The following is a 25,532-nucleotide window of genomic DNA, read 5'->3' on the forward strand; positions in this document are numbered from 1 at the left end:
AGTCCCTGGCCTGGCACAGTGGGTTAAAGGAGGTTGTTGTTCACATCTGGGGCTTGGAATCAGTCCCTGGCCTGGGAATTTCCATACGCCATGGGTGCAGCCAAAAAAGAAAAAAAAAATAGTACCTCCCTCACAAACTTAAAGGACTCAGTGTTGTATGAGACAGGGTACATGGCCTGACCCAAGACCTCTCTTACCTGTCTTCTCTTCCCTCTCTTTCACTCAATACCAATCTGTTTTTCTATGAACGTGTCAGGCATGGTCCTACCTCAGGTCTTTTGCATTGATTGTTTCCTTTGCCTGGATGCCTCTTCCCCTAGAATTCAGTCCAGCTCAATCCCTCACCTCCTTCAAGCCTTTGCCCCAAAGTTATCTTCTCAATGATTCCCCCACCCCGCCACCCTATTTGAAACCACAACCCCTTCTCTTCCATTCCCCCTCACATCCTGGAAACATCTTCCCATGTTTTATTTGTTCTATCTCATTTACCACCATCTATTTTGCTTACTGTTTTTTGTCTACCTTTTTTTCCTATTAGATTGTAAACTCCTTTAAGACAGATTTTCTTGGGGGGTCTCTTTTGTTTACTGTCAAGAACCCTACCTGTCAACACTTAAAAAATACCTAGCACAATGTAGGTGCTTAATAAATGAAAGGCTGAATAACTGAATGATGTTAAGCACTTAGGATAGAATCAGACACATAGTATGTATTCAGTAAATGTTAGCTTATTATTATTGTTGTTATTGATTCTTTAAGGTGAGGTTCCCATGTCTTTCCTCCTTGACTTCTCCAAGCTTATAATCACACTCTCCTAGTCCCCACTGCACCCACCAATCTCTCTATTATGGTAAGGAGCACACTGCTCTTTAATTACATCTTTTTTCATTCAGGCTGAACCTAATAAAATGGCCACTTCTGGTAAGTCCAAAAACAGCCAGGTACTGGCCATTTCGTACAGTTTAATATAATACGTTTCCCGTGGCAGCCTGTACCTCAAGGTGGAGTATGTGCCCAGTTTATTTACCTATTTCAATGTTTATTTACCTATTTCATGGTAGGTGTAATTGCTAAACACCTCCTTGTTCTGAAGGAGGCAAGGCACAACCTATAGACTTAAAATAATAAATGGAGGATCTTGCTGAATTATTTTCTTATCCTCCTGAAAAATCTGTATCCTGATACTTGATAAAGAGGATTAAAAAAAAAAAAACCACACTAGACTCTAAAATAATCCAAGTTCTGGCCATTTGAAGATAATGTCCAAGGCTGAGGGGAAGCCCTTTCCCCAGAAGAAAAAGGCTAGGAAAAGGCTACAGGATTCATTTAATGATTGGGGGGGGGTGGTCAGAGGCTAGGACATTCTTTGGTTATCCCTGCTTTCACTGTTCCTTCTTCTTCTTTTTTTTTTTTTTTGTCTTTTTGCCTTTCCTAGGGCTGCTCCCGAGGCATATGGAGGTTCCCAGGCTAGGGGTCGAATAGGAGCTGTAGCCGCTGGCCTATGCCAGAGCCACAGCAACGTGGGGTCTGAGCTGCGTCTATGACCTACACCACAGCTCATGGCAATGCTGGATCCTTAACCCACTGAGCAAGGCCAGGGACCGAACCCACAACCTCATGGTTCCTAGTTGGATTTGTTAACCACTGCGCCACAACGGGAACTCCTGTTCCTTCTAATAAAGGCTTCTGTTACAGAGATTTGCTAAGTCTAGAATGTGGGTTGTCAGAACTAAAAGAAACTCAGCACTGAATCTACCCCATTTCACAGATAGGGGAAATGAGGTACAGAAAGGGCCAGGGATTGCCCTAAGCTTACATGGTGGGATGGAGGAAGAGTTCATCCTGGAATCTACATCTGCTGACATGAGTCTCATGGCTTTTCCTCTGGACCACACTGCTCCTGTGCTGGCCAGACTACAGCAATGGAAGCTTTGGTGTCACCCCTTGCCCCCCACCACCCCATTTTTGGCTGCCCCAAGACATACGGAGCTCTAGTGCCAGGGATCAGATCCAAGCCGTAGTTAAGGCCTAAGCCACAGCTTCAGCAATGCCAGATCCTTAACCTCCTGTGCTGGGCTGGGGATTGAACCCCAGTCCCAGAGCTCCCACGAGGCTGATGATCCTGTTGTGCCATAGTGGGAGCTCCTAATGTTTCTATTTTTAAAGCTGTATTTTTTAAATGAAAAGTTTATTAATCCTCAGGTAAAACACCAAGAACCTCTTCACTATAACTTCTTTAGAAAATAATAGCACTACACTCAACTCTGTAGTTACTTCCTTAGGGTAAAGTCCTCAAAGTAGAAGGGTAGGGGCAAAGGAAGTTAGGATCTTTGTCATGGGACTTTTGAAACGAGCTGACAGATAGCCCTGCAAAATTAAATGCTGCTGGAGAATCCTATAGCTTTGCCAGCATAGAGGTTTATCCTTTTATATTTATTTTTATTAATTTTATAGGAATAAATACTGATTGCTTTCGTTTACTATATGGTATGTGTTTTCAAACAAGCAAACACACACACACACACATACACTCACTCACTCACTCACTCACTCACTCTGGTCCTGGAATTAAGATCCCTGGGCTTGGCTGCTTGTCTGCTGGGTGACTTTTAACAAGTCACATCCCCTTAGGGGATACCTATCTGTAAAATGAAGAGGTTGGATGAGATGATTTCCTAAGATCTGTTTTAGCTGGATATTCCATAATTTCATGGTGCATTTTTTAATTACTGGCACAGGATGACTTTTTAATAACCACAATCTGCCATACCTCTAAATCAAGGCCCAAATGGCTCGGACTAGCAGAGCAGGAAAAAAGAGCCCAGATTATACACATGTAGGGATGATGGGAGACATAGGTAGCACTTAAGCCTGTGCATTGGAGCTACGCTCGGGTGACAGCACATATACTTAGCCTGCTTTTATGAGAGAATAATAACACTCATTTGTGGTCTAGCTTCAAGTTGTGCAGCTCCATCATGGCCAGAAGGCAAGGCCCTGGTTACTCTATTTTGGCCTTAAGAGTCCCAGACTTACAGTCAAGTGTAACCCTGGGAAGTGCTCATCCAGCCTTTGCTCACATCTCTGATGACACAGAGCTTATCACCTATCCTGGCAGCCCCTTCTTTTGGCTGTAGGAAAGTTCCCAGGTGAGGGGCGGGTCAGGAGGGGGTACAATCGAGAAAGCCCAGGCTCGATTTTCAGAAACTACTCCTTCAATCAGAGCAGGCAACAGAAGATAGGGACCCTCGGGCTGGAAGGGCTGGAGAGAGGCTCCTCTGGCTCCTCCTCTCACTCCAGACCTCTAAGGCAGCTACCTTTCCAGAGGTACAGGGGACACATTCCAGTCCTGATGAAGGTGGGTTCTGAACAAGCCTCAGGCTGACTACTAACTGCTCCAGGGCAGACACCTCAGCTCTCTTGTCTTGCCTTTGCTCCCTTTGGCTCTGACAGGAGAAACAGCTCTGGATCTGGGGCTGTTTAACCCTGAGGTGAACTGATTTAAGGGACCAGATAATTGCCCTGGGGTGGGGATGGAGGGGTCAGATGTTGTCTGTGTGCCAGAGCAGGACTAGCAGACTCTAGCTCTGTTTACAGCGAGTGAGATTCCCATCATAAGGGGTGTGCAGTGGGGCAGTGAGATGGTCCAGAGGGATCTTACCAAGGGGCCAGGACAGACACCAGAGGTCGTCTTTACCCAGAAATCTTGGAGCCACAGTCTCTCAGACACTTGCTCTGTCCCAGACCCGACCCCACCCAAACACCATCTCTTGGCACTGTAGCTCCTCTATGTCCGTCTATGCATGGACAAGCCAACCATATCACATCAGGCTGGGACTTAGATCTGGGCGTTAGCACCTGGTGGGGAGACGTTGCATACCATGCCCTAAATCCAGGTACTTGCGTGGGTCTGGTCCAGGCAAGTCTGTGCCAGAGGGCTCCACCACCTCCAACCTAGGGCTCCTCCAGCCCCAGACCGCGAGGAAGACTAGGCTTAGACTCTGACTGCCCCACCCTGCATGCCCAGGCTGGCTTGACAGGGACCTGGGGGTGTCGCCTATTAATGTTTCCTGTACAGGGAAGCTGAGGCCCAGCAGGTTACCCAGCCAGGAGAGGGAAGAGTCCCAACACGGGTCCCGCGGGGCACCCAGGCCACTAGGGGGGACTGTCGGGACCGGCTTGCCACACCCAGCAAGAGCAGCCCTCACTGCGGGTGGGCTGTGCAGACAGTGCCCATCCGACCCTGCGCCGTCGGGAGCCTGGAGCTTGAAGCGGCCCCTCCCCACAGCCCAGCGACGAAGGGGCCATCCTTGTGCCCGCTATCCCGATGGGGAAACTGAGGCCTGGAGAGAAGCAGTGCTTTTTGCAAGGTCACGCAGAGGTGTCGAACGCCAGGTTCCCCGCGTCCCGCCAGGTCCCCAGCGGTGCGCCGAGCCCCAGCATCCCTCCCCAGGCGTTGCAGCTCAGAGGCGCAGCACGAGCACATCGCGCAGACGGGGAAGGCATAGCCCGGCGGCCCGGGACCGCCCTACCTTGATGACGGCCGCGCAGGTGGCGGTAGCGGCGGCGGCGTCTGGCTCTGGTTCTGAGCTCCTCGCTGCCCGCCGAGTCCCCGCGCCCAGCGCTGCCGCCTCCTCCCACCCTCAGCCCAGCGGGAGGGGCCGGTGGGAGGGGCCGGGGCCGAGCACAAGCCCCGCCCGCGAGTCCGCCAGGCCACCCTTCCTTCCTCGGCCCTTGGGCCGCGTTCCTGGTACCCCGGAGCTTGTCTCGGGGCGCGCATTCGCACAGAGAAAGGGCTCGCACAGCGGCGCGCACACGCCGCAGTGAATGGGGCGGGCTCCCCGGGGACCGAGTAGAGGCTGGGGTTGCCTGCCTTCACATCCCGTCGCTCTCTCGCGGAGTGGTATGAGACAAGGGATTCGATCCTTCCGGGAGGGTCACTTTACCCTTAGGTGGAGTGGAAACAAACCGTGTCTGCTTCAGAGTTGTTTGAGAATTGGAAGTGACGATCTAATTTACCGGCGCAGTAATGTGCGCACTCAGAGACGGCCACAGGAGTAGCGCTTGGTGAACCCGAGCTGTTGGAGTAATTCCTGGGGGTTCCCGGTACGTCGAGAGGAAGAGGGCAGGGAGGATCTCTGAGTATGGGAGGACGCCCTTCTTTCTATCGGTAGCCAAGAGGGGGCGCTGCTGCTTAGTCTTGCCGCCTTGGGCAGTGGGGGCGGAGATGGGGAAGCCCAGCCTTTTTGTAATATCACCACCCAACTCCTGAAGAACCAGGCACTGTTCTGGGCACCTTAAATGCATCACCGCAGTTTATCGACACATAAACATACTAGGTTAGCTATTACCTATTTTACACATAAGAAATCTGAAGTTCACAGAGGTTAAGTACCTTTCTTAAGATGACACCAGTATTGGTACAACCCTAGGCAGTGTGGCTCCCAAGCCCAAGCTTATAGTCACTCCACCACACCGTCTCTCATGAGAACAACTGTTTGTTGAGTGGTGTATCTCCAGGGCCTAGAACAGTGCCTGGCTCAGTAAGTGTTAATTCACCTAGGGCTTCAGCCAGTAACTATGGTATGCATTTCCTACCCATTTGCACTCTCATATCTCTGTGCCCTTGTTCACAGTCCTCTCTGCCAGGAATTCTCTTCCCATATCATGGTCTATTGTCTAAACAGATTCATTTCTTCCTTCCATGTCCTTCCCCAGGAAGGCTTCCCAGAACCCTTGTGGACATTCCCTCCCAGCCTCATATCTGCATCTTCCCACTATATGCCATGATGATAGGTGGCTGGGACTGTGTTTGGGGACCTCTCTGCTTCCACATGGGCATAGGACCAATGGGCCAGAGGGGAGACCATTGGAAGCCTCTGTAATAGACAGAAGGTGGTACCTTTCCTAGAGATGCTCCCTGCACGTGTGTGTTCCTCATTCTCTTGTCCTGTCCCTTCCTGTAATCCTGGTTCATTTTATGAAGGCTACCTCTGACCATGTGAATTGCACACATGGGGAAACTGAAGCCAGAGTGGGGATGACCTGCCCAGAGTTCCCTAGCTATGAAACCACACAGTAGGTCTGGCCCCAGAGTTGGGCCCATTTGCTGGCACCTTCTTTTGGGCCTTATTGCTTATTGAGATGGGCCAGGAAACCTTCCTGTATCAACATGGCCTGCTTTGTTTAATCTGCCAAGTGGGGGACGAAAATGTGTGCGTGTGGTCCTGTGCCCATGGCAGACAGAGCTGAGAAAGAAGGAGGGGCAGGAGTGCCTGGGAAGTGAGATTCTGAATATGGGGGAGGGAACCCTGAACTTAGATGTTCAATAGGAGTGAGTGTATGCTTCATCTCCCACTTCAGGGTGGGGGAGGATCTTCCAAAGTAACCTCCAGGCCCTCCCTCTTGTTTTGAGGAGTTCATTTGTTTTGGGGGATATTTCCCCAGGCAGTTTTCTGAGTAACTCCTTTCCTTTCCCCTCCAGGATGAAGTATGGACCTGAGCTTGCTAGAGGCCTAGTGTTTGGAAGAGGGATGCTTTGAGCCAGAGGGCCTATCCCCTAGGGTATGGAGGTGGGGCTGTGAAGGATCAGATCCTCCAGCCCTGGAAAGCAGCGGCCCCTGGGGATGGGGGCAACAGCTGTGGTGCGGAGCCAGAAACCTGACACCGGGAGTGGGCCCCAAACCTCTTTTAGGAAAAGATACAGAGAGGGAGAGTGGGCAGCTACCTAGGAGCAGCAGCAGCTCTATACATTCTCGGGGTACAACCCCACCCGCACCAGTCCCTGCCGCAGCCTCCCTGTAAGGTGGAGTTTCATCCTTCCAGGTTTCTTTGCCTAGAGCTATCCCTACGGGCCCTATGCCACTCAAGAAGCCATAGGCCAGCCTTGCCCTTTCCCTTGGGTTCTTGGGGGAGGTGTTCTAGGATTCAGAGAAGGCACTGTGAGCTTGGAGGAGCCCTCCTGGGTTTTGTAGTTAACCCCTCAGTGGCTGTGTGACTTTGGGTAAGTTAATTAACCTCTCTGAGCCTTGTCTCCTTATCTGTAAACTGAGCTTGGCCTGGAGTGAGCGAGTGCTCTAGGACAAGCTCTGGCTCCAGCTCCTTGCTGCAGGGCTAGGGGCCTCACCAGTCATTCCTCATTGCCTGTGGGGCCCAACCGCATCAGTATATCACAAGACCCATGCCCAACAATAGGTTCTGAGTGTGGGGTCCAGCACTCAGGTGATTTTGTCATGCAGTGAGGTAGGACTCAGAGGTGACTCTGTGCTGGGTCAGCTGCAGAGCACCACCTCTCCCCCTCTTGGAGGAGGGGAAGCAGGGATAGACACCCAGCCTGGGCAGAGCTACTCCTCTGCCTAGGTGTGTGTGTGGGAAAGATGGAGAAGGGGGAAGAAAAGAAGAGAGGAGAGATGAAGGAAGGAGAGGGACACTCACCATCTGCAGTGCTTTACTCTGTGCCCGTATCAGAGTTAACTCTTTTAACCCTCCTGGATTTCCAGGAGGCTGGACCTCTTGTCTTCCCCGTGATGGCCCTGAGGGTTACAGCCTCTCCAGCCACCCTCAGTCCTTCATACCAAAGATTGCTTAGCTGAAGGCTATCCTGGCACAGTCACAGGTCTTGTTGAGAAGTAAGCTGCCAAGATCACTTGTACAGCTTCCATTCCCTGACTTGAGGGGAATGGGGAAGCCTGTCTGCTGAGGAGGGGCCTGAAGAACCCAGAGCCAGAGCTGAGTTTTGCACACATAAAAAGCTAGCCTCGATCTGGCAACAAGCTGCAGCTCTGTCCCTCTCACCACCTTTCCCTGCCACCCTGTCCCAACCACCACATTTTCAAAGAGGTGGCTTTTCTTGCCCCAGCCTGTGAAGTTGGTGGTGGGAGATTAGAAGTTGGGCACCCGCCTCAGGGCTCTCTGCCCAACCCTTACAACACGTTCCTCCTGGTGGTGGACAAGGGTTCCCCCCCACCCCACATCCCCACAGCCTCCCAACATGGGCTGTACACAGAAAGAGAGGGTAGGTGCAAGGTTCAGGAAATAGGTCTCAGGAGGCAGAAGCTGGGCCTGAAACAAAGGCCCAACCAGCATCAGACTGGTGCTGTTGCCCAGAAAGACAGAACCCCCTAAATGCACATAGCTCTGCTCTCCTGAGACTGGCCCTGCAGGGACACCCTCACAGACAGCAGCCAGAGCTGTCTCAGGCTGGGAAGGCCCTGGTGGTAGGACACTCTGGAGCCCTGAGCCCACCCAGGAACAACTGGTTACTGGAGAGTTGTTTAAGTTCCAAGGCTTGTGAACTATTTCCAATATTTATACTGTTTTACAGAGATAAAACTTAGAGATATGTCCAAGATTACCCTACATAAAGACAGCACTCTTGCCCGTCTATGTGCTAAAGTGCTCTGCTGAGGAAATGAGAAGGGGTGCATCCTGGGTGTGTGCTCATGAGGAGATAATCCAACCCATGGCTTTAGAAGCCAATGTTCCAATGGAGAGATTGAGTCCCAGGCTGGACCCCTGGCTCCATAGCCGTCCTCCTGTGGGCCTGCCTGATAAGGGTGAGAAAGGGCTTTGGAGTCAGCCTTCTGCCTCCACCTCCCCTTCATCCTCGCTGGTGCAACCCTCAGGCACCAAGGAGCCCTGGGATGCCCTGGTCTCCAAGTACTCGGCTTTGAACTGCTCCAGTTCATGCAGCTCAGCCTCCAGCCGCTCCCGATGGACTATCCGCAGCTGCTGCAGCTGTTTCTTGGGAAAGGGGTTCATGTCGTTGAAGGCGATGTTCATCAGCTTCCTGGGAGGAGAGCACAATCACATTCACCAGGCATCCTAGGCACCCCTGCAGTCATCCTGCTCATGCAGCTGAGGCCCCTTCCAGGGAGGAAACAGTGACTAAGAAGACAATTTCCACACACAGTGAGTGATGTCTACTGAGGCAGGAAGAAGCTTAGGGCTGTGGAAGCTCTAACCCAGGAAGGAAAAGTAGGTCAGGGAAGCCTTCTTGGAGGAGGGGACGGTGAGCTGAGTTTTGAAGAATGAGTAGTAGGGAGTTCCCATTGTGGCTCAGTGGGTTGAGGAGCTGATGTTGTCTCTGTGAGGATGTAGGTTCGATCCCTGGCCTTGTAAATGGGTTAAGGATCCAGCACTGTTGCAAGCTGAGGCCCAAGTTGAAGATGTGGCTAGGATCCAGTGTTGCCATGGCTTTGGTGAAGGCCGCAGCTGCAGCTCCGACTAGACCCCTGGCCCAGCAACTTCCATATGCCACAGGTGCAGCTGTAAAAAGAAAACAAAGAATGAGTAGTAGGTCAGGGAAAGATGGTAGTGGTGGAAGTGGCAAGGAAGCTTTCTAAGAAAAGGAAACTGCAAGGCCAGAAGCCCAGAGATGGAGGTTGTCCTAGGAACTTAAGTAATTCTGTTTGGCATTATTAAAGGGCATGGGTGTTGGGAGCAGGCAAAGGTGGGCAAAAAAAAAAAAAAAAATCAAACTGCAATGGAGGCCTGGAATGTCAGGTTAAGGGGACAGATAGCTACTGAGGCAGTGGACTATCTGTAAGGATTGCTAAGCTGTAATGTAAGATAAGCATCACTAATGAACCTATGCTTGGAAACACTAGCCTCCTCCTTGCTATGTGTCCTGGGTGGGCATGAGGGTGGTGTGGGTGTGGTGGAGGGGGCAGGGTCGGGGCAGGAGCAGGTTCTCACCGGCTGTTGCAAATAGTCTTGGTAAAGAAGCGCAGGTACTGGTAGATCTCCAGGCTGTCCTGCAGCCTCAGGATCTCCTCCTCATTGTACTTGAAAATGGCCAAGGCATAGCGGAATACCACCTGGGGGGCAAAGTGGGGACTCAGGTGGGGCAAAGGGAGCCAGGGCAGGGGGTCCCCAGAGGGAGAAGAATCCACACCCCCAGGCAGTGTGGAAGGCCCTAGACAAGCAGTAGAGGTTGAAGGTTGGAGGAAATGTGCAGGGCAAGGCCAAGGGGAGGGGAGGATTGGAAACCCAACAGGGGAGCACAGCTTGGAATCTGGTGACTGAGACTGATTTGTCCTGGGACGCTGGTAGAGGCATCGCCCCTGTTGGACCTAATGGGGTAACACTGTCACTACATGGGAGTGCCAACAGGAACTGAAAATGGAGAGAGACAGATCCGAGGGTACTTGGTAAACTCTGAGGCTGGGAAAACTGGGCGGAGGCCAGGGGAGGGCCTGTCCAGGTACCTTAGCAAGGTTAAGGAGAGAGCTGGGACAAGACCCAAGTGCTAGCCTTCCAGTCTGGGGCTCAATCCAAAGAGGAGGAAGAGAAGGTTGGACCTGGGTGACTAGAGGGGCAATGGATAGAATGGCAGTGTGCCTCCTCTCCAGGGAAAGGGAATCCACCCAATTTTAAGACGCATCTTCAGAGGCAGAAACACCACTTCCCCTCAGGGGTGCAAAGCACTTGACTTTTCAGAGTCATGCTGCCAGGAGAGGTCCTCCACAGCCCTGATAGGTGAGCTGGCCTCCCACTGTCCAGGGGCAGATTCGAGATTCTGCTCATGGCCCCCCTCTCCTCACCCCCCACAGCACCCTACCTTGGTGCCCTCATAGAGGAAGGCATCCCAGACCTGGAGGAGGATGTTGCTGATAAGGCTATCTGCAAAGACTACGAGGAACCAGTTGAAGGTGATGAAGGATAGGTCTACATGGCACTGCCCCAGGTGAGCCATCAGCCTGGGCAGCTTCTCTGAGAGGAGGTCTTGCAGCACCCGCTGGTCCACCTGCAAGCCAAGAGAGGGCCTGTCAGCTGCTGCCTGTGGAAGGGGTTGCCTTTCTCCCACCCACCCCTTCACACTTGGCCAGTCCACATGCAGCCCTGGGGCCACTCCCAGTGGGTCCTTGCCCATCTCAGGGGCTCAGAGCACCTGGAGGAGCTGGAGCCAAGCCTGGCTGGGAGACAGGTCACTTCACAGGTGAGCAAGCATCCAGGCTGGAGCTTTGACAGAGAGGTCTGTGTGGACTGCAAGTCCTTGGCCAGTGGAGTTCTGGCCTCTTTGCCTCTGAACCTCAAGCCAAGCAGGAACTCAGGCTTGTATTGGCTGATTCCATGGCTGCTTCTCTACACCTATTTTGGGCCTGATGCACAAGATGCTCAGGATAAGGTCCTGGGGGTAGGTGTTGGGGGAGCCACACTTGACATCAAGGGGTGATTCTGATGGGTGACAGCTGCCAGTAACCTCTCTGCATGGTCACTGTCATGCCTCTGTCCTTGTTTCACTTGATCCAGTTGATCATTCCCAGCATCGACTCCTTCCCAGACCCCAGCATATGGTTGTTCTGTGGTTGCCTCCTACATCTGTGACAAGCACATTTTAGGCTCCTCTTGCTTTTTTTTCTCGGAACTGCTGGTTTTTCAGCCCTCTCCTTCCATTTAAGTCTTCTTCTAGACTTTAGCTGTTGGCTGTGGCAAACACTCTCCCTCCCTTCCTTCCTCACCTTAAACTCCAGGTCTGGTGTGGAGGCCAAGTATCCAGCTCAAAACCTAGGGTAACTCCCTGAAACTGAGATGCCACTGAACTTACTGAAGGACTTGTGGATAAACTGATAATGATGTCTGAGCTTTATTTACTTCAGGGTCATCAAAGCAGGAGGAGTGGGTATGAAAACAGCACTGGCCTCCCAGTATTGATAATTATTGAAGCTAAGCAATGGATACATGGATGGTCATTAACTGTTTTCTCTATTTTTTTTTTTTTGACATTTGAAATTTTCTGTACTAAAAACAAACAAAAAACCCCACCACAATATATTGCCTATACATCTCAATTCCAGAGATATTAAAATGTGAAAATAGGAGTTCCTGTGGTGGCCAAGTGGTAACGAACCCAATTTGTATCCCTGAAGACGCAGGTTCGATCCCTGGCCTTGCTCAGTGGGTTAAGGATCCAGCGTTGCTATGAACTGTAGTGTAGGTTGGAGACGTGGCTTGGATCCCGTGTTGCTGTGGTTGTAGTATAGGCAGGCAGCTATAGCTCCGGTTGGAGTCCCGGCCTGGGAACTTCCATATGCCGCAGGTGAGGCCCTAAAAAAAAAAAAAAAAAAAAAAGTGAAAATAAAATATTTGTAAAATAAAATACTTGTATACCTCCCAGACTGCCTTGCAACCTGTAACCACATGTGCCATGTGACACAATTCTGGCCAATAAGATGTAAGCAGAAGTTGCTGTGTCGGGGAAAACTGTTGGAAAGGGAGCCAGTGCCTGCCTTTCACCCTCTGCTCCTTTCAGTCTGGACCGTGGCCACAGTGCCAGAGGTGGTGCAGCCATCTTGTGACCAAGAGGTGATAAGTAGAAGGATGAAAATCACATGGCAGAGCAGAGACTGAAAGGAATCTTCAGCTTTCTATCTGAGAAAAATAATCTCCCATTTAAGCCACTGTTAGGTTGGGCCTCCCTGCCACACAGCCACAGTCCTTACCTGATTCATGTTGACTCCTAGATCTTGCTCTCCATCCCTGATCTCTCTCCTCACCTTTCCACCCAGGAGGACACCCCGGAAGTATGAAACAGTGTTGAGTGCTTGTAGCAGGAAGGGAGAGCAGGATGGGTGGGCAGGTAATGATGGTTTGGTGGGTCTTGGAGGAAAGCGGTTTCCTCTGGGTAGCCTCTCTCCGTAAAGCAGACATGCTGATGCAGCAAGAATGGGACAAAGGGTGAGGAGGGAGAGAGGCTGGAGGGTGGATGTGGGAGGTTTGACATGGTTTCATATTTACACCTCTTAACGAGCCCAGCAAGTGGTATTACTCCCATTCAAAGCCAGGCAAGGCCTGGGGTTTCCTAGAGGTGATGCTACTTGCTGAGGCCACACGGCTAGTTTCTGAGGGGTTGTCTCTGAACTAGCTCTGCTTGACTGCAGGGCTGGCCTGTGCTCAGAGGGCAGGGGAGGGGGATCATAAAATGATGGAGGCTGCTATGCTTCTCAGTAGGCAATGATGAGTGTGTGTGTGTGAAGCATCACTGTCACCTCTCATCCTCCCAGTCCCAAATTCCACCTTCCTGATTTCTGTTTTGAAATTCTTGACTGGCAAATACCAAGCGACAATAGATTTTTTTTCTCCCCTTCCCAGGATATCTACTGTTTCTAATGATGTAACATCCCACTGAAATAACAACATCCCACTGGAATAACAACAGTCTATCATGTGGACAGGGCCCCAGCAATTCTCAAGGCCATCAGCTCACCAGAACTTCACAGGAGTCCCAGAGAAGGTAACCAGCTGTGCAGGTGGAGAACTGGAAGCCTGAGAGGTTCCTGAATTTTCTGAGACACACTGGCTCCTAGGAACAATCCTGAGGCACCGACCTGCATGGCCCCCAAATCCCCTCCATGGCCTGCTCACCTGAGATGCTGAGAGCGTCTTGCTGTAGTAATCAGCCGGCATGATGGTCTCCACAATGGCCACCAGACACCAGAAGGCACTCTCCTCCTCATCGAGGACCAGCAGAGCGATGGCTGCCAGTCTGGAGAGGGAGGGAAGGAGGCCTGGAGTGATCCACAGAAGTTACAGCCAGGCAGCCATGGCAGAGATGGCTCCCTGGGGAACATCCTGCCCAATCCCCCTCCCTAACCCCACTGGAGTTCCTGGCACCTGAGGTGAGATGAACATGCTTTTGAAGAGGACTTCCTGGGGGATTTCCAGAGCAATGAGAATCACCTTAGAGCAGGGCCTCTGGAGTCCTGCTGCCTGGGTGTGAATTCTAGTCTTTTCGCTTCCTTGCTAGGTGGCTGAGGGCAGATTACTTAACCACTCTGAGTCGAAACTTCATAATAGTCACAGGACTGTCATGAGGATGAACTCAGTACATACATGTTAACTGCCCAGCACAATGCCTAACACCCAGTGAGAGCACTTTATAAATGTTAGCTGTCCTCATCTTAATATTCATGGGCTTCGAGACCTTGGTAAGTGTGCCAGTCTCTCTGAGCCTCACTTTTATTACCTGTCAAGTGAGGTTAACAATATCCATCTCCCAAGGCGGTAGGCATTGGGAAGACGGACGTAGAACGTCTTGCTCATTTTCTGGCATGTACCAGGTGTTCAATACTCAAAGTTCTTTTTCTCCTTTGCTTCCCTCTCCCCTAGAGTTAGCATGAGGCTCTAATGAGATCATGCATACAAGAAGAAAACTCCACAGTGCTGAGCAGGGATATCTGCCTGGAGGAAGCACTATTTTCTCTCCTCCCCCCATCTTCCCTGGCAGGTCTTGTCCAGGGTGAATCTGAGAATATATTTCCCCAAATGTACTGGTTTCTCAAGATGCTAGGTAAAGACATGTCCCATGTTCAAAGATAGTGAGGAATGCTGCATACTCTAGCCCCCTTTTAGAGGCTTATGTCCATAGTATCTTAGCAAACCCTCTTAGAAATCCTGTGGTAGCACAGCCCTAATGCGGGGCTGTCCAGTGGGGCTGTCCAAAAACTCTCCTTGGACTTAAAGAGCATATTTCATTGTTCAAATATTCATGCTTCTTTGGATTCTTACTAGATGGGATTTATAACTTCTAGCCTCTTATGAGGTTTATGCTTTTTTTTCTTTCCTTTTTTTTTTTTAAAGGGTTTCTGAAAAGAAAAGAAGAACCCCTTTTCCTCTCCATAGTGAATTGGGAAGGAATTTTTTCCACTCAGGCTAATATTTATACAAACCTTCCATGAGTTTAGCGTAGTGGATGGAGTGTACAGTTACCTTTCTCCTGGAAATAGGAAGTATTGCCCTCTCAGAGATGGGGAAGTAGGAAGGCCTACAGAGATTACTTAGTTCAGAGAAAGCAACTATGGTACACTGGCTACAACTCTTTGTCTATAGCCAGGGCAGACATAACTAATGGATCATAGCCCTCTTTCTCACTGAGCGTTTCTCACTCAGAAACTCACAAGATAAGGCTCCAGCTACCTGCTTTCTACTGGTCATCCCGGCTTATTGCAGTGATGAGGCCCAGAGTGAAAGTGACTTGTTCAAGGTCACATAGTTAGTGGCAGAGTAGAAACAGAACCCAAAGATTCCCAAAGTCCAGCCTCTACTCTCTATCCCACCTCATTCTACTAGGAGCTGGGTATCAGCATTAGCTTAGATTTCTGCTTGCATTAATAGGTCAGAGATTTGATGTGTGAGTCTGTTGGTAATGTTCAGTGATTTTTACTATTTTTACTTTTTGGACTGAATCCTGAACCAGTAGGATAAAGCTTCTGTGTCAGAAGGGAAGTGTAGTCCTGCTAAGATTCCAACCATGGGATACCCAAACAAGGTCCAGGGCATTTGGGAATGGACACCATTATTTTTGAAAATCCCAGTAATGCCACTGGGGGCAAGGGTATGACATGAGCTCTGATTCCAGGAATGCTCTCAATATGCTCGGTGGGGTAGTCAGGACCCCTCCTCCTGATGGAGGAGGCCAAAGGACCTTGTTTTAAATTCCATGAACCTTGTTTCCAAATCATATTGTCCTTAGCCTCCCAAAGACTGGCCCCCTAAGGATGCCCAAGGTTCTCATTTACAAGAAAATTTGCTGGTCTGTGCCTCTGTCTTGGGGCTTATCTTCTGAAGGACAGATCTGGGAAGCTGCCTCACCCTTGCTCCCCCACCGCTGCCCACTCTTGACATGTGCCAGCCACCCCTTCCCTCCTGACTCCTCGGCAGGTCTCCCTTCTTCTCTATGAGCTTTATCTGTTGGTGTTTGGAAATTTGTTAGGGCGAATGAAAATGTTAGATGTGTATTTCTTGTGACTTTTTCACTTTGGGGGCATCTTTTAATACTACAGAAATAATAGTACAAACAAGAAGATCTGTGGTGGACTTCTCATAACCAAGAAAAAAAAAAGATTTAAATACTTTTTGGTGCATTTAGACCACAGAAATTGAGCTTCTGTTAAAAATAATGCATTCAAGAGAAAGGAAAGTATACATCCACACAAAGACTTGCCCAGGAATGTCCATGGAATTATTCATAATACCCAAAAGGTAGAAACAACCTAAATGCCTGCTAACTGCTTAGTGGATAATCAAAGTATGGCACATCCATGCAATGGCATGCTTCTCAGTGAAAAACAAAACACCCACTACGCCATGGATGAATCTCTAGAACATGCTATGTGGAAGAAGCTTGAGGCAAAAGACCACATACTGTATGGTTGGTATATGAACTGTCCATAACAAGCACACTCAGAGAAACAGAAAGTAGATTTGTAGTTGTCCAGGGCTGGGGTGGGAATGGAGAGTGACTACAAATGGGCACAAGGTGTCTTTCAGGGGTGATGGAAATGCTCTAATACTGGGTTGTGGTGATGGCTACGCAGCTCTGTGAACTTATGAGAGTTGTACACGTAAAATCCCGGGGGGATAAAAGGTCAGTGATGAGAGGCTGCTGGCACTCACTAGGGTCCTATCAACTGCTCAAGGCTACAGATAGACTCCAACTGAAGACTTTCAGGCCCAAAGAGGTCTGCAAAGGAGGGTGACATGAGGGGAAAAAAAAACACTTTAAATCACTCCACTTACATTTTAGAGAGGAATGGACTTTAAAATTTTTCCCTAAATTAGCATTAAATCCGTACTATGCTGTCTATCTCCCTCTAAATCTGGGTTTATTGTATAAAAAGCCAGTTCTGTCCTGACACCACACTGCAGTTCTAATGGTGCCACTAGATGGCAGCACCCAGACAGGCAAAAGTGGCCAGCCGGCTGGGTTTAAGGTCTTGGAAAGAATACAATGCACTCTACATTCAAACAGGCTCTATTACAAATAACTCTCTATTTAAAGCAATAGTATGAATATCTGCTTAAATACCAATTACTGGTAAAAATATCACTCAAAGGAAGAAGTAAAGAAATACTGCTGGTCTTGGTCTCAGCTGTTCCTACATATCCCTCAGCGTCCTTTGTATTGCCTCTGGCCGCAGAGGGAGAAGTTTCTTTCCTTCTATGTGGCTTACCTCAAGACCCCCTGCTATTATAGGATTTTCTCATGTTCCTTTAGCACAGATTAGATTCCAAAGCCTATATGAGGCTAACCCCATTCCTGCTCTCAAAAAATGTTACGTCAGGGAGTTCCCATTGTGGCTCAGTGGGTTACAAATCTGACTAGTGTCTATGAAGATGTGGGTTTGATCCTTGGTCTCCCTCAGTAGGTTAAGGCCGGCATTGCAGTGAGCTCTGATGTAAGTCACAGACATGGCATGGATCCCACGTTGCTGTAGTTGTGGCGTAGGCTAGCAGCTGCAGCTCTGATTCAAACCCTAGGCTGGGAACTTCCGTATGCCGCAGGTGCGGCCCTAAAAAGAAGAAGAAGATAAAGATTATATCTGATTAGGAAAAAAGGTTTCTGAGTGTCTCCAGCACACTCTGCCACAGTTCCAATTCTGAGTGAGGGCAGATGGTAGGAAGGACCAGGTCTTGGTGCTGGAGACCAGGGTTAGCAGCTGGACCATGCATGGTGCCCCCATGCATGATGAGGCCTAGGTAGGCTTCTTAGTTTCTCAGGACCCTCTCTTGTCTCATCTGGGCAATATGGACACCAATGCCTACCTCATAGAATTTTTCTGAGGATTAGATGACGTCAGATATGTAAAGTCTCTGGTTTCCAGGAGGCCCTCATCAAGTCTTAGTTCCTCCCTGACCTTTGCATGAAACATAGCAATTATTTATACTAACCTCATAGCTTCCAGCTCCCTTCAAATCTCATCTTAAAGAGGATTAACAAGTTTTGTCCCTTCTGGATTTTAACATGTTCAAACAGATGAGAAATGCATAGGCTTCTGCTTAGCTGCTGAATGAATGAATGTCTATGGACAGCCTCCATAGCAAACGTTTAGAGTAGCATAAAATCTGAACATGTTTCCAAGGATGCTTAGACTGATAGGCATTACTGTTGGGGCTTAACTCTGAATTCTCAGTGATTGCACATGTATATACTCAATTTCATCCAACTGAAGCTGGGGAAAAAAAATCAAAAATATCTACCCATGGGAACCATTCAAATTTGAATAGGGACACTCTGAATATTTATTCTGTGTTAAATAAATGTCACACACTGCCTATTCTGAAAAAAAGAGCAGAATGGCTTAAGTAAATTTTGCTGGAATATGTATGTATTTAAATTTAAAGTTGAGCCAAAACTTGCTTTGGGAAATATTTGAGATTATGTCACCTCTATCAAGATAACTCAGGGCAGCCACGAGAGTCCCCCATAGTACTGGCAGGGGCAGCCCTACCAAGTCACCCCACCCCTTTCCTATCCCTGATCTCTTGTCTCCTGCTGTTGGACCAGAAGTAGAAATTAATCCAGGCTGGGCTAGCTTCCTTCCTTTGGCCTGGGACATGAGGGTATTGACAAGTGGGTTGCTGAAAGCCTCGATTTAGAGGCTGAGGTCTCTATTCTGACAGCCCTGATGGACCCTGAATGTCCAAGGAATGGCAGACAGAGAGGCTGGTCTGCTGAGAGAGAAGATAGCAGCCAAGTACTATGAGAGAGACAAGAAACCATGCAGCCCACAGAGGGTTGCACAATCTCAGGGGACTGAGTCTCCTTGGGATGCGGCACCATGGCACCCGCCTTGGGTTGTGCTGTGTTGCAGCCCTGCTAGAGAGAGCAGTTGCCTTGGCTTCCAATGACCATCTGGTCCCTGGTTCTCTTTCCTTTTCTTGGCTTTTGGGAGCCTCCTCTGTAACATTTAAAATTTTTTTTCTCCTCTGAGTGGATTTTGTTTAAAGCAATGATATCTGACTCAGCCAGTCATGTAATTTGTGAGCTGGCTGTGTGCTACACAGCCCCAGGGGCCCGCTCATGTGCTCTCTATGGGAGTGGCACCACCCTGAGGACAAATAAGGATAGGGCATGGGACAGGGAACCAAGGTTCTGGCCCAATTTTGTTTTTTTTAAATGGCTGCACCACAGCTTATGGAAGTTCCTGGGCCAGGGATTGAATCTCAGCTACAGCTGCAGCTGTGGCAACACCGGATTCTTTAACCTATTGTGCAGGGCCAGGGATTGAACTGCACCTGTGCAGCAACTTGAGCCGCTGCAGTTGGATTCTTAACCTACTGTGCCACAGCAGTAACTCCCCAACTCTGTCTCGAACATGTCCTTTCACCTGCTTGTTCCCATCTGTACAGTGGGGACCAAGCCTCCTGAATTGCCCTCTCCAGGTCGTTGCAAGGCTCCAAAGAGAGAGTTCCCTTGGAAGGTAGAGGCTGGGCCCTCAGTGGGGCTATGGCTCACCTGTTTAGGCCCTGACAGTAGCCGATGGTAGGGTTCTGCCAGGAGAAGGCCAGCAGCACCCGGCGGAGCTTGTCAGGGAAGCTGGAGGTGGGACAGGTGAAATGCTTGTTGTTGGGGAAGGTCCGGTTCAGATCCAGCTCAATCTGGCGGGCAGCGGGGTGCTTGCAAGCCTGGCCCCGGGTTAGCAACTCCTGGTAGCGGCCGGGGGCCTGTAGGTGCTGGACGCGGAGGTGGACCAGCCACCTCCAGACACGTGGCCGGTGCTCACGGGGCACGCCTGCCCGCAGCAGCTGCTTGAGCTCTGCTGAGGGTGCCAGCTTGCCCAGGGCAGCCCAGCGCTCCCGCAGTGGCTGCTCCACAGCTTCGTGGGCCAGCAGGTGGTGGGAATGCACCTCCAATGCCTGAATCTTGGCCAACAGCTTCAGGTCTTCCACCTCGTAGTTGGGCACCGTCAGGAAGCCATACTCGTCATACTCACTGCCAGCAAAATCCCACATCAGTGACACCTAGCAAGGCCTTTCCCCAGATAAAGGGTGGCAGGGATAAAGTGGGCCCTGGGTAGGGATCCCGCCTGGGCTTCACTGCAGGTTGGCCATGCAAATCAAGGCAGGGTCACTTCAGGGTTCCGAACCTCAGTTTGCTCTGTGCAATGGGTGCAGGAACTCCTGTTCTGCCTCATGAAGACCCAGTGAGATCCTCTGATGTGAACTGCTAGGGGCTAGATGGTGTCTGGTACATGGCATGTGCTGAAAAGTTACTTATTCATTCATTCTGTGCCAATATAAAGGACTCTCAATAAGAGAGTCCTGTACTGCCTTAGGCCCAAGGAGTCCTGACTGCTATTACAGAATGCCATGTCCACAGCCAGTAAGCCCAAGGATGGATGGGGAACAGAGAGCCCCAACAATAAGCAGAAGAGAGCTGGGGACCTATTCCAGCTGGCCTTTTACTGAGCCAACATTTATTTGCCCCTATTATGTGCTTTGCTTGTGCTATCTCATTGAATCCTCATGATCCTGCAAAGCAGGGGACTTGGCCCACATTATATGGAGGCTGAATATGAGGCTCGGAAAAGTAAAGTGACTTGTCCAAGGTCACACAATGAGAAAGCCTGGTCTGGCTCCAAAGCTTGGGTTCCAGCCACTGTATCATCCAGCCTCTAGGGGCCTTTGACCCCAACCACAGTCCCTTCCATTATATTTAACTGCCCAGGTCACTGTCCTCAGCAAAGACTTGGCTCAGAGGAGGCAACTAGCTTATCTCCCCTCCTCTCCTCTGACAAACACCTCTGGGAGGCAGCCTGGGGAAGTGAAAAATACAGAAGTCTGGAGGCAGGCCCGTGTCAGATGCACTAATGTGCTGTGTGGCCTTGGGCAAGGTGGCTGGCTCCTCTGAGCCTGCATAGAGGGCACAGAGTGCTAGCACATAGGGCAGCTGGTGGCCCCCAGGGCACGCAGACCCAGCCCTGTTCTGGGCTTACCTGATGGGGCTCAGCATGACGCTTTCAGCTGAGGCCTCGCTGGCTTCCCATTGCAGCGCCTCCTGGATAAGCTGCCTCAGCAGCTCCGAGCACTCACCAGCCTTGACCCCCATGGCCTCCTGCAACCTCCGTAGCCCTGCCAGGTACTTGCTTTCCACCTGGCAGTTCTTGGCTTGGAGGTAGGCACACTGTGGGAGGGAGGGGTGGGGCTGGTTATGCCACTGGTTGGGCCTGAGGTCTGACTAGCTTTAGGCAGTCCAGCCCTTCTTCCAGCTCTCATCTTCCATCCCCCACCCCAGCCATTCAAGTAAGGGAAAGGAGATGGGCCCTGAACCCAAGGGTTTAGAGCAAGGCAGAAAGGGCTTCAGGCAAAAGGGGGCAGGGCTGGGTTCTGAGAAAGAAAGGAGAGATGGTCAGGGGCAGCACAGGCTCTTGCATGGCCTACAGTCCCATCCTGTTTCAGCCACTGCAGGCTATGTGACCTATGGCAAGTTACTTAAGCTCTCTGTGCCTTAACTTTATCTGAACAATGGGGATGATACAGAGTCTGCCTCAGAATTCTTGTGTACTACTCAGATGAGCCAATGCATGTAAAGGCCTTCCAGGCACTTGGCTTAGAGCATGCTGCCCTTAAGTGGTATATCTGAGCACTGCCCAGGGGACAGACATAGAGCTCTGGACACTGTCCTTGTGCCTCCTGCTGCCACTATGTGGGCTTTCTCTATTCCTCCAACACACCTCCTCTCTCCCACCTCCTGGAACACAGTGCATATTCCCCATCTGCCTACCCCTATATCTTCCTTTTTCTTTGTTTGCCTTGTGATATTTTGTTGCAAACTGAACATCTGAACCTAATAGGGTGGGGGAATTAGTTAAAGAAAGCTCAGCTGAAAAAGGAGTAGAGACAGGCTGGAATGGGGAGCTCTCAGGCCCTGCCACAGGCATCATCGATTGCTCCGGAGGAAGAGATGTACACATGCATCTCTGACAGTAGGTGCCTCTACTTTACTCTCCAGCAGGTAGAATACTCTCCATCCCAGGACAGCCCAGCCAGTCAGGAACGGCAGCAATCCAACCAGTGAGAAGCCTCTATACTTGGGACTCCTAGTTTCCTCTAATGGGCTTTTTGGGTAGCATGACTCCTCCCAACCCCTCCCTTTTCCCTATAAAAAGCAAGTTCCGGAGTTCCCATCATGGCGCAGTGGTTAACGAATCCGACTAGGAACCATGAGGTTGCGGGTTAAGGCTCTGGCGTTGCCGTGAGCTGTGGTTTAGGTCGCAGACGTGGCTTGGATCTGGCACTGCTGTGGCTGTGGAGTAGGCCGGTGGATACAGCTCCGATTCGACCCATAGCCTAGGAACCTCCATATGCCGTGAGAGCGGTCCAAAAAATGGCAAAAAGACAAAAAAAAACACCAAAAAAAAAAAAAGCAAGTTCCCTTTCCTTGTTCCCTGAATTTACCCGTGGTTCACCATAGTTCATGTATCCCGAATAGTAATTCCTCTGGTTAGCCCCGAATAAGCTTGCTTTTGCTGGTAAAACAACTAACTAGCTATTATATTATTAAAGTTGACAGTGGTAACTCTGGAAATTGGATTTTCCCTCTTCCTTAGGGTTTGCTGGGTTTTTTTTGTTGGTGGTGGTGGTGTTTTTTTTTTTTTTTTTTTAATTAAAAAAAAATTTTTTTTTATTGTGGGCTGTCTCTGTGCCAAGGACCAGTCTTGAGGTATAAACTTAAGTTCATCTTAGGTCTTTTCCGAATCTTACCCTGGGCATGCATGGTTACTTTCTAATTTTTCCCATATTTGCAGTTGTTTTGGAATGTAGAGTCTTTAATACCTGGTTCCCAAAGGGGAAAAAGAGAAATATAAAAGGAGGGAAAGGGTGCTGGCCCTTTAAATTCCCTAGCAGTTACTTTAGGGGGCCTGGGGCTTGCAGGAAAGTGGAGAGTTGCAACAGTATTGGCTGCTTGCCTCTTCCTTTGCTCCTCTGTGATCAGAAGCAGCAGTAGGCAGAGCACAGACTCTTCACATTTGGAAGACAGCTCATGAAGGGCAAGGTCTAGAGGGAGAGCAGTCAGGTAATAAGAGAGTGAGACAGTGGTGAGATGGTTCGAGGACTGGAAGGGCAGCTGGGAACAGAGATGGCCAGAACAGGGCTCCCGTCCCTCACCTTCATCAGGAGGGCCTTCTCCTTTTCAGCCGCCTTTCTCCAGATCTTTGTGACTTGGTGGATCTCAGAGTTGAGAAAGCGATTCTGGGTCCGGTATGCTTCCATGTCATCCTGGAGAAGACAGCAGAGCATTTAATGAGCTGCACCATAACATCTCCCTGGTCCTTGAGCAAGCTACCAAAACTTCCTTCCTTTTGAAATTTCCAATAATGGCAATATAATGGCAATAAAGAGAAGGGAAGTCTGAGAGAAAAAAAATATTGCTAATAGCTCTCTTATCTAATCCTCATTCCAGCATGATATGGTAGAGAGAGCACTAAGCTTGCAGTTCAAGTCCTGGCTCTGACTTTCTGGCTGGGAGACCTCACTGAACTACTCTGACCCTCTGTTTCCTCATTTGTAAAAGCAGCAAGTACCACCTATCCCACTTGGCAGCTGGAGACTAAGTAAGGTAAAGTGCACATTAAGCACAAGGACCAAAACACAACAAACATTCAAGTATTTCTTTTTTGAATAAACACTTTATCATATATTGGTGATCATACTGAACAATTTTTTTTTTTTTTTGGTCTTTTTGCTATTTCTTTGGGGCCGCTCCCACGGCATATGGAGGTTCCCAGGCTAGGGGTCTAATTGGAACTGTAGCCACTGGCCTACACCAGAGCCACAGCAACGTGGGATCCGAGCCACGTCTGCAACCCACACCACAGCTCATGGCAACACTGGATCCTTAACCCACTGAGCGAGGCCAGGGATCGAGCCTGGAACCTCATGGTTCCTAGTCGGACTCGTTAACCACTGAGCCAGGACAGGAACTCCCAATATATTGAACAATTTTGAGTGAACATTTTTTCACTTAGTGTCACTTTGTAGATTCTTTTCTATGTTGCTACAGAAGCTTCCCCATTATCATTTTTAATGTCTGATGACTATTCTGCTAGGTGAGTTTACTATAATTTAGATATACTCTTTCTCCTGTTGTTTTTTTCATTTGAGCCCTGGGTAATATTGGTTTGTTTCTACTATAAATAAAGCTATGATGCTTATCTCTGAGCTTAAAGTTTTCCTTCTGCAAGCTAATCCAGTGGGTATGCATGGAGAAGCTGGCCACACACTGGGTGGGTCAAGCAGGAGGCTGAGCCTCAGAAAGAGCGGCTGTACTCATGGCTCTCGATCTTTACCCTGCTTGGGTGGACACTGCAGGAGCAATGGGTGATACATGCTCACAGTGATACCTAGTCATTCCGGGGCATTTACCAGCAGAAACTCAGCTCCTTTCTCCTTCATTTAAGAAAATGTACTGTGCTGCAGGTGAGTATGAGAGAGAACCGCAGGTATGACTTTGGATAGGCCTTGGTTTATCTGGAAATTAAGAACAGCACACCTAGCCTGTGGCACTTCATTATCAGGGATGCATCACTTGCGCACAGCTCACAGGCCATCCTGACCCTCTTCATTCTGGCCAAGATCCCTCCCAGCCCAGAAGCTCCAATTCATGGCCAGGGGCTCTCCAAGGCTTTGGGCCTGTTGCACAGGGCAGCCTGCTTGCAGCCAGACAGGGAGGGCCAGTATGAATGCCCCTTGGGGCAGCCATGACCCTGGGTGGAGGTGGCAGCCAGGAACATTCGGCTCATTGCCCTACCTTGAGTGTTCTTCTTGGCTCAGAACTGTAGGGAGGAAAAAGAGAGACCTCAGAGAAGAGAAAAGCCGTATCACTGTCACCAGTAAAGCCAAAGAGGAAAACACAACTGGAGAAAGGGGACAAGGAAGAAGAGAGTCTCCCGCCTGCCTTCACAGGGACCAGGGACTCTGGAATCCTCATTGGGAAATGCTGTGTGGACTAGCCCTTGTTCTGGTGGGAAAAGCAGTGTATTGGACGTGCAGAGACCCAGGGTCTAGCTGCAACCCTGCTGCTTGTGCTGTGTGACCCTGGACCGGTCCTTTCCCTTCTCTTGGGCTCAGCTGACCCTGGCAGAGAAGGAGGGGGCAGACTAGATCTCTGATGTTCCAGAGGTCAGTGATTCTTCTCTCACACTGACAGTTTCAATAATAAGGGGACATTTCCTTAAAGTTGGGTGCCCTTAGCCCCAAGACCAAATAGGAAATGGGAACATGCTCTGTCCTAAAACTTAAAGACAGTGGAGTTTTGATGGGTCTTCTATTTTTTTTTTTTACACATTAGACACCTAAAGGCTAAAAAAATAAGGGACTCTAGTACATGCAGCTCTTACTAGCACAAAATACCTCCGAGGTGTCAGCTGAAGGACAGATAGCTTTCTAACAACCTCTGAGGAGCAGCTGTAAATGTAAGCATATTAATGCGAATTGTACTCAGTCTCTTCGTATCTGGCTCATTGATAAATTCCAGAACATGCAAACTCAGGGGCATGCTCAGTCTCCTAGGTGCACCCATGCTTCCGGTCAGCTTTCTGAGGCGGTCTGGAGGCAGCCAGCCAGTCTCTCTCTCTCAGCTCACCCCACCCTCTCGCTGCTACCCTCCCTTCCTCCCGCCCCCAACTAGGTCTTCAGACAGTAGATTCCAGCAGGACAGGCACAGAAAGAAGATACTTAGCAGCTCCGAGGAGGGGCAGAAAGCAATCTGAAGGAAGCAATTTTCACTGCTATGTGAGAGACTGATAGCT

The 25,532-nt window shown here is 49.8% G+C and overlaps 2 protein-coding genes across 8 annotated transcripts in view; both read right to left on the reverse strand.

The window, feature by feature from the left end:
• CORO2A (coronin 2A) overlaps nt 1-8,156 on the reverse strand; it is a 56,918-nt gene extending 48,762 nt beyond the window's left edge. The window contains exon 1 of the mRNA XM_047768018.1: nt 4,533-8,156. The gene's annotated coding sequence lies outside the window, so the exon portion shown is untranslated. The remainder of the gene's footprint in view (nt 1-4,532) is intronic.
• A 136-nt stretch (nt 8,157-8,292) lies between these two features.
• TBC1D2 (TBC1 domain family member 2) overlaps nt 8,293-25,532 on the reverse strand; it is a 45,160-nt gene continuing 27,920 nt past the window's right edge. For 4 of the 7 annotated variants that reach the window (XM_047768012.1, XM_047768014.1, XM_047768015.1 and 1 more), the window contains 7 exons: nt 22,891-23,001; nt 20,718-20,905; nt 19,238-19,714; nt 13,366-13,486; nt 10,562-10,747; nt 9,697-9,818; nt 8,293-8,788 (listed from right to left, as the gene is read on the reverse strand). In XM_047768012.1, coding sequence (XP_047623968.1) covers nt 8,575-8,788; nt 9,697-9,818; nt 10,562-10,747; nt 13,366-13,486; nt 19,238-19,714; nt 20,718-20,905; nt 22,891-23,001 — 1,419 coding nt within the window. In that variant the 3' untranslated portion in view covers nt 8,293-8,574. Of the gene's footprint in view, nt 8,866-9,696; nt 9,819-10,561; nt 10,748-12,443; nt 12,653-13,365; nt 13,487-19,237; nt 19,715-20,717; nt 20,906-22,890; nt 23,002-24,532; nt 24,558-25,532 lie in introns of those variants that run through there. The other 3 variants (XM_047768017.1, XM_047768013.1, XR_007133268.1) reach the window with 3 other exon arrangements.

This window comes from Phacochoerus africanus, chromosome 2, assembly GCF_016906955.1.
Source record: "Phacochoerus africanus isolate WHEZ1 chromosome 2, ROS_Pafr_v1, whole genome shotgun sequence".
Taxonomy (NCBI): domain Eukaryota; kingdom Metazoa; phylum Chordata; class Mammalia; order Artiodactyla; family Suidae; genus Phacochoerus; species Phacochoerus africanus.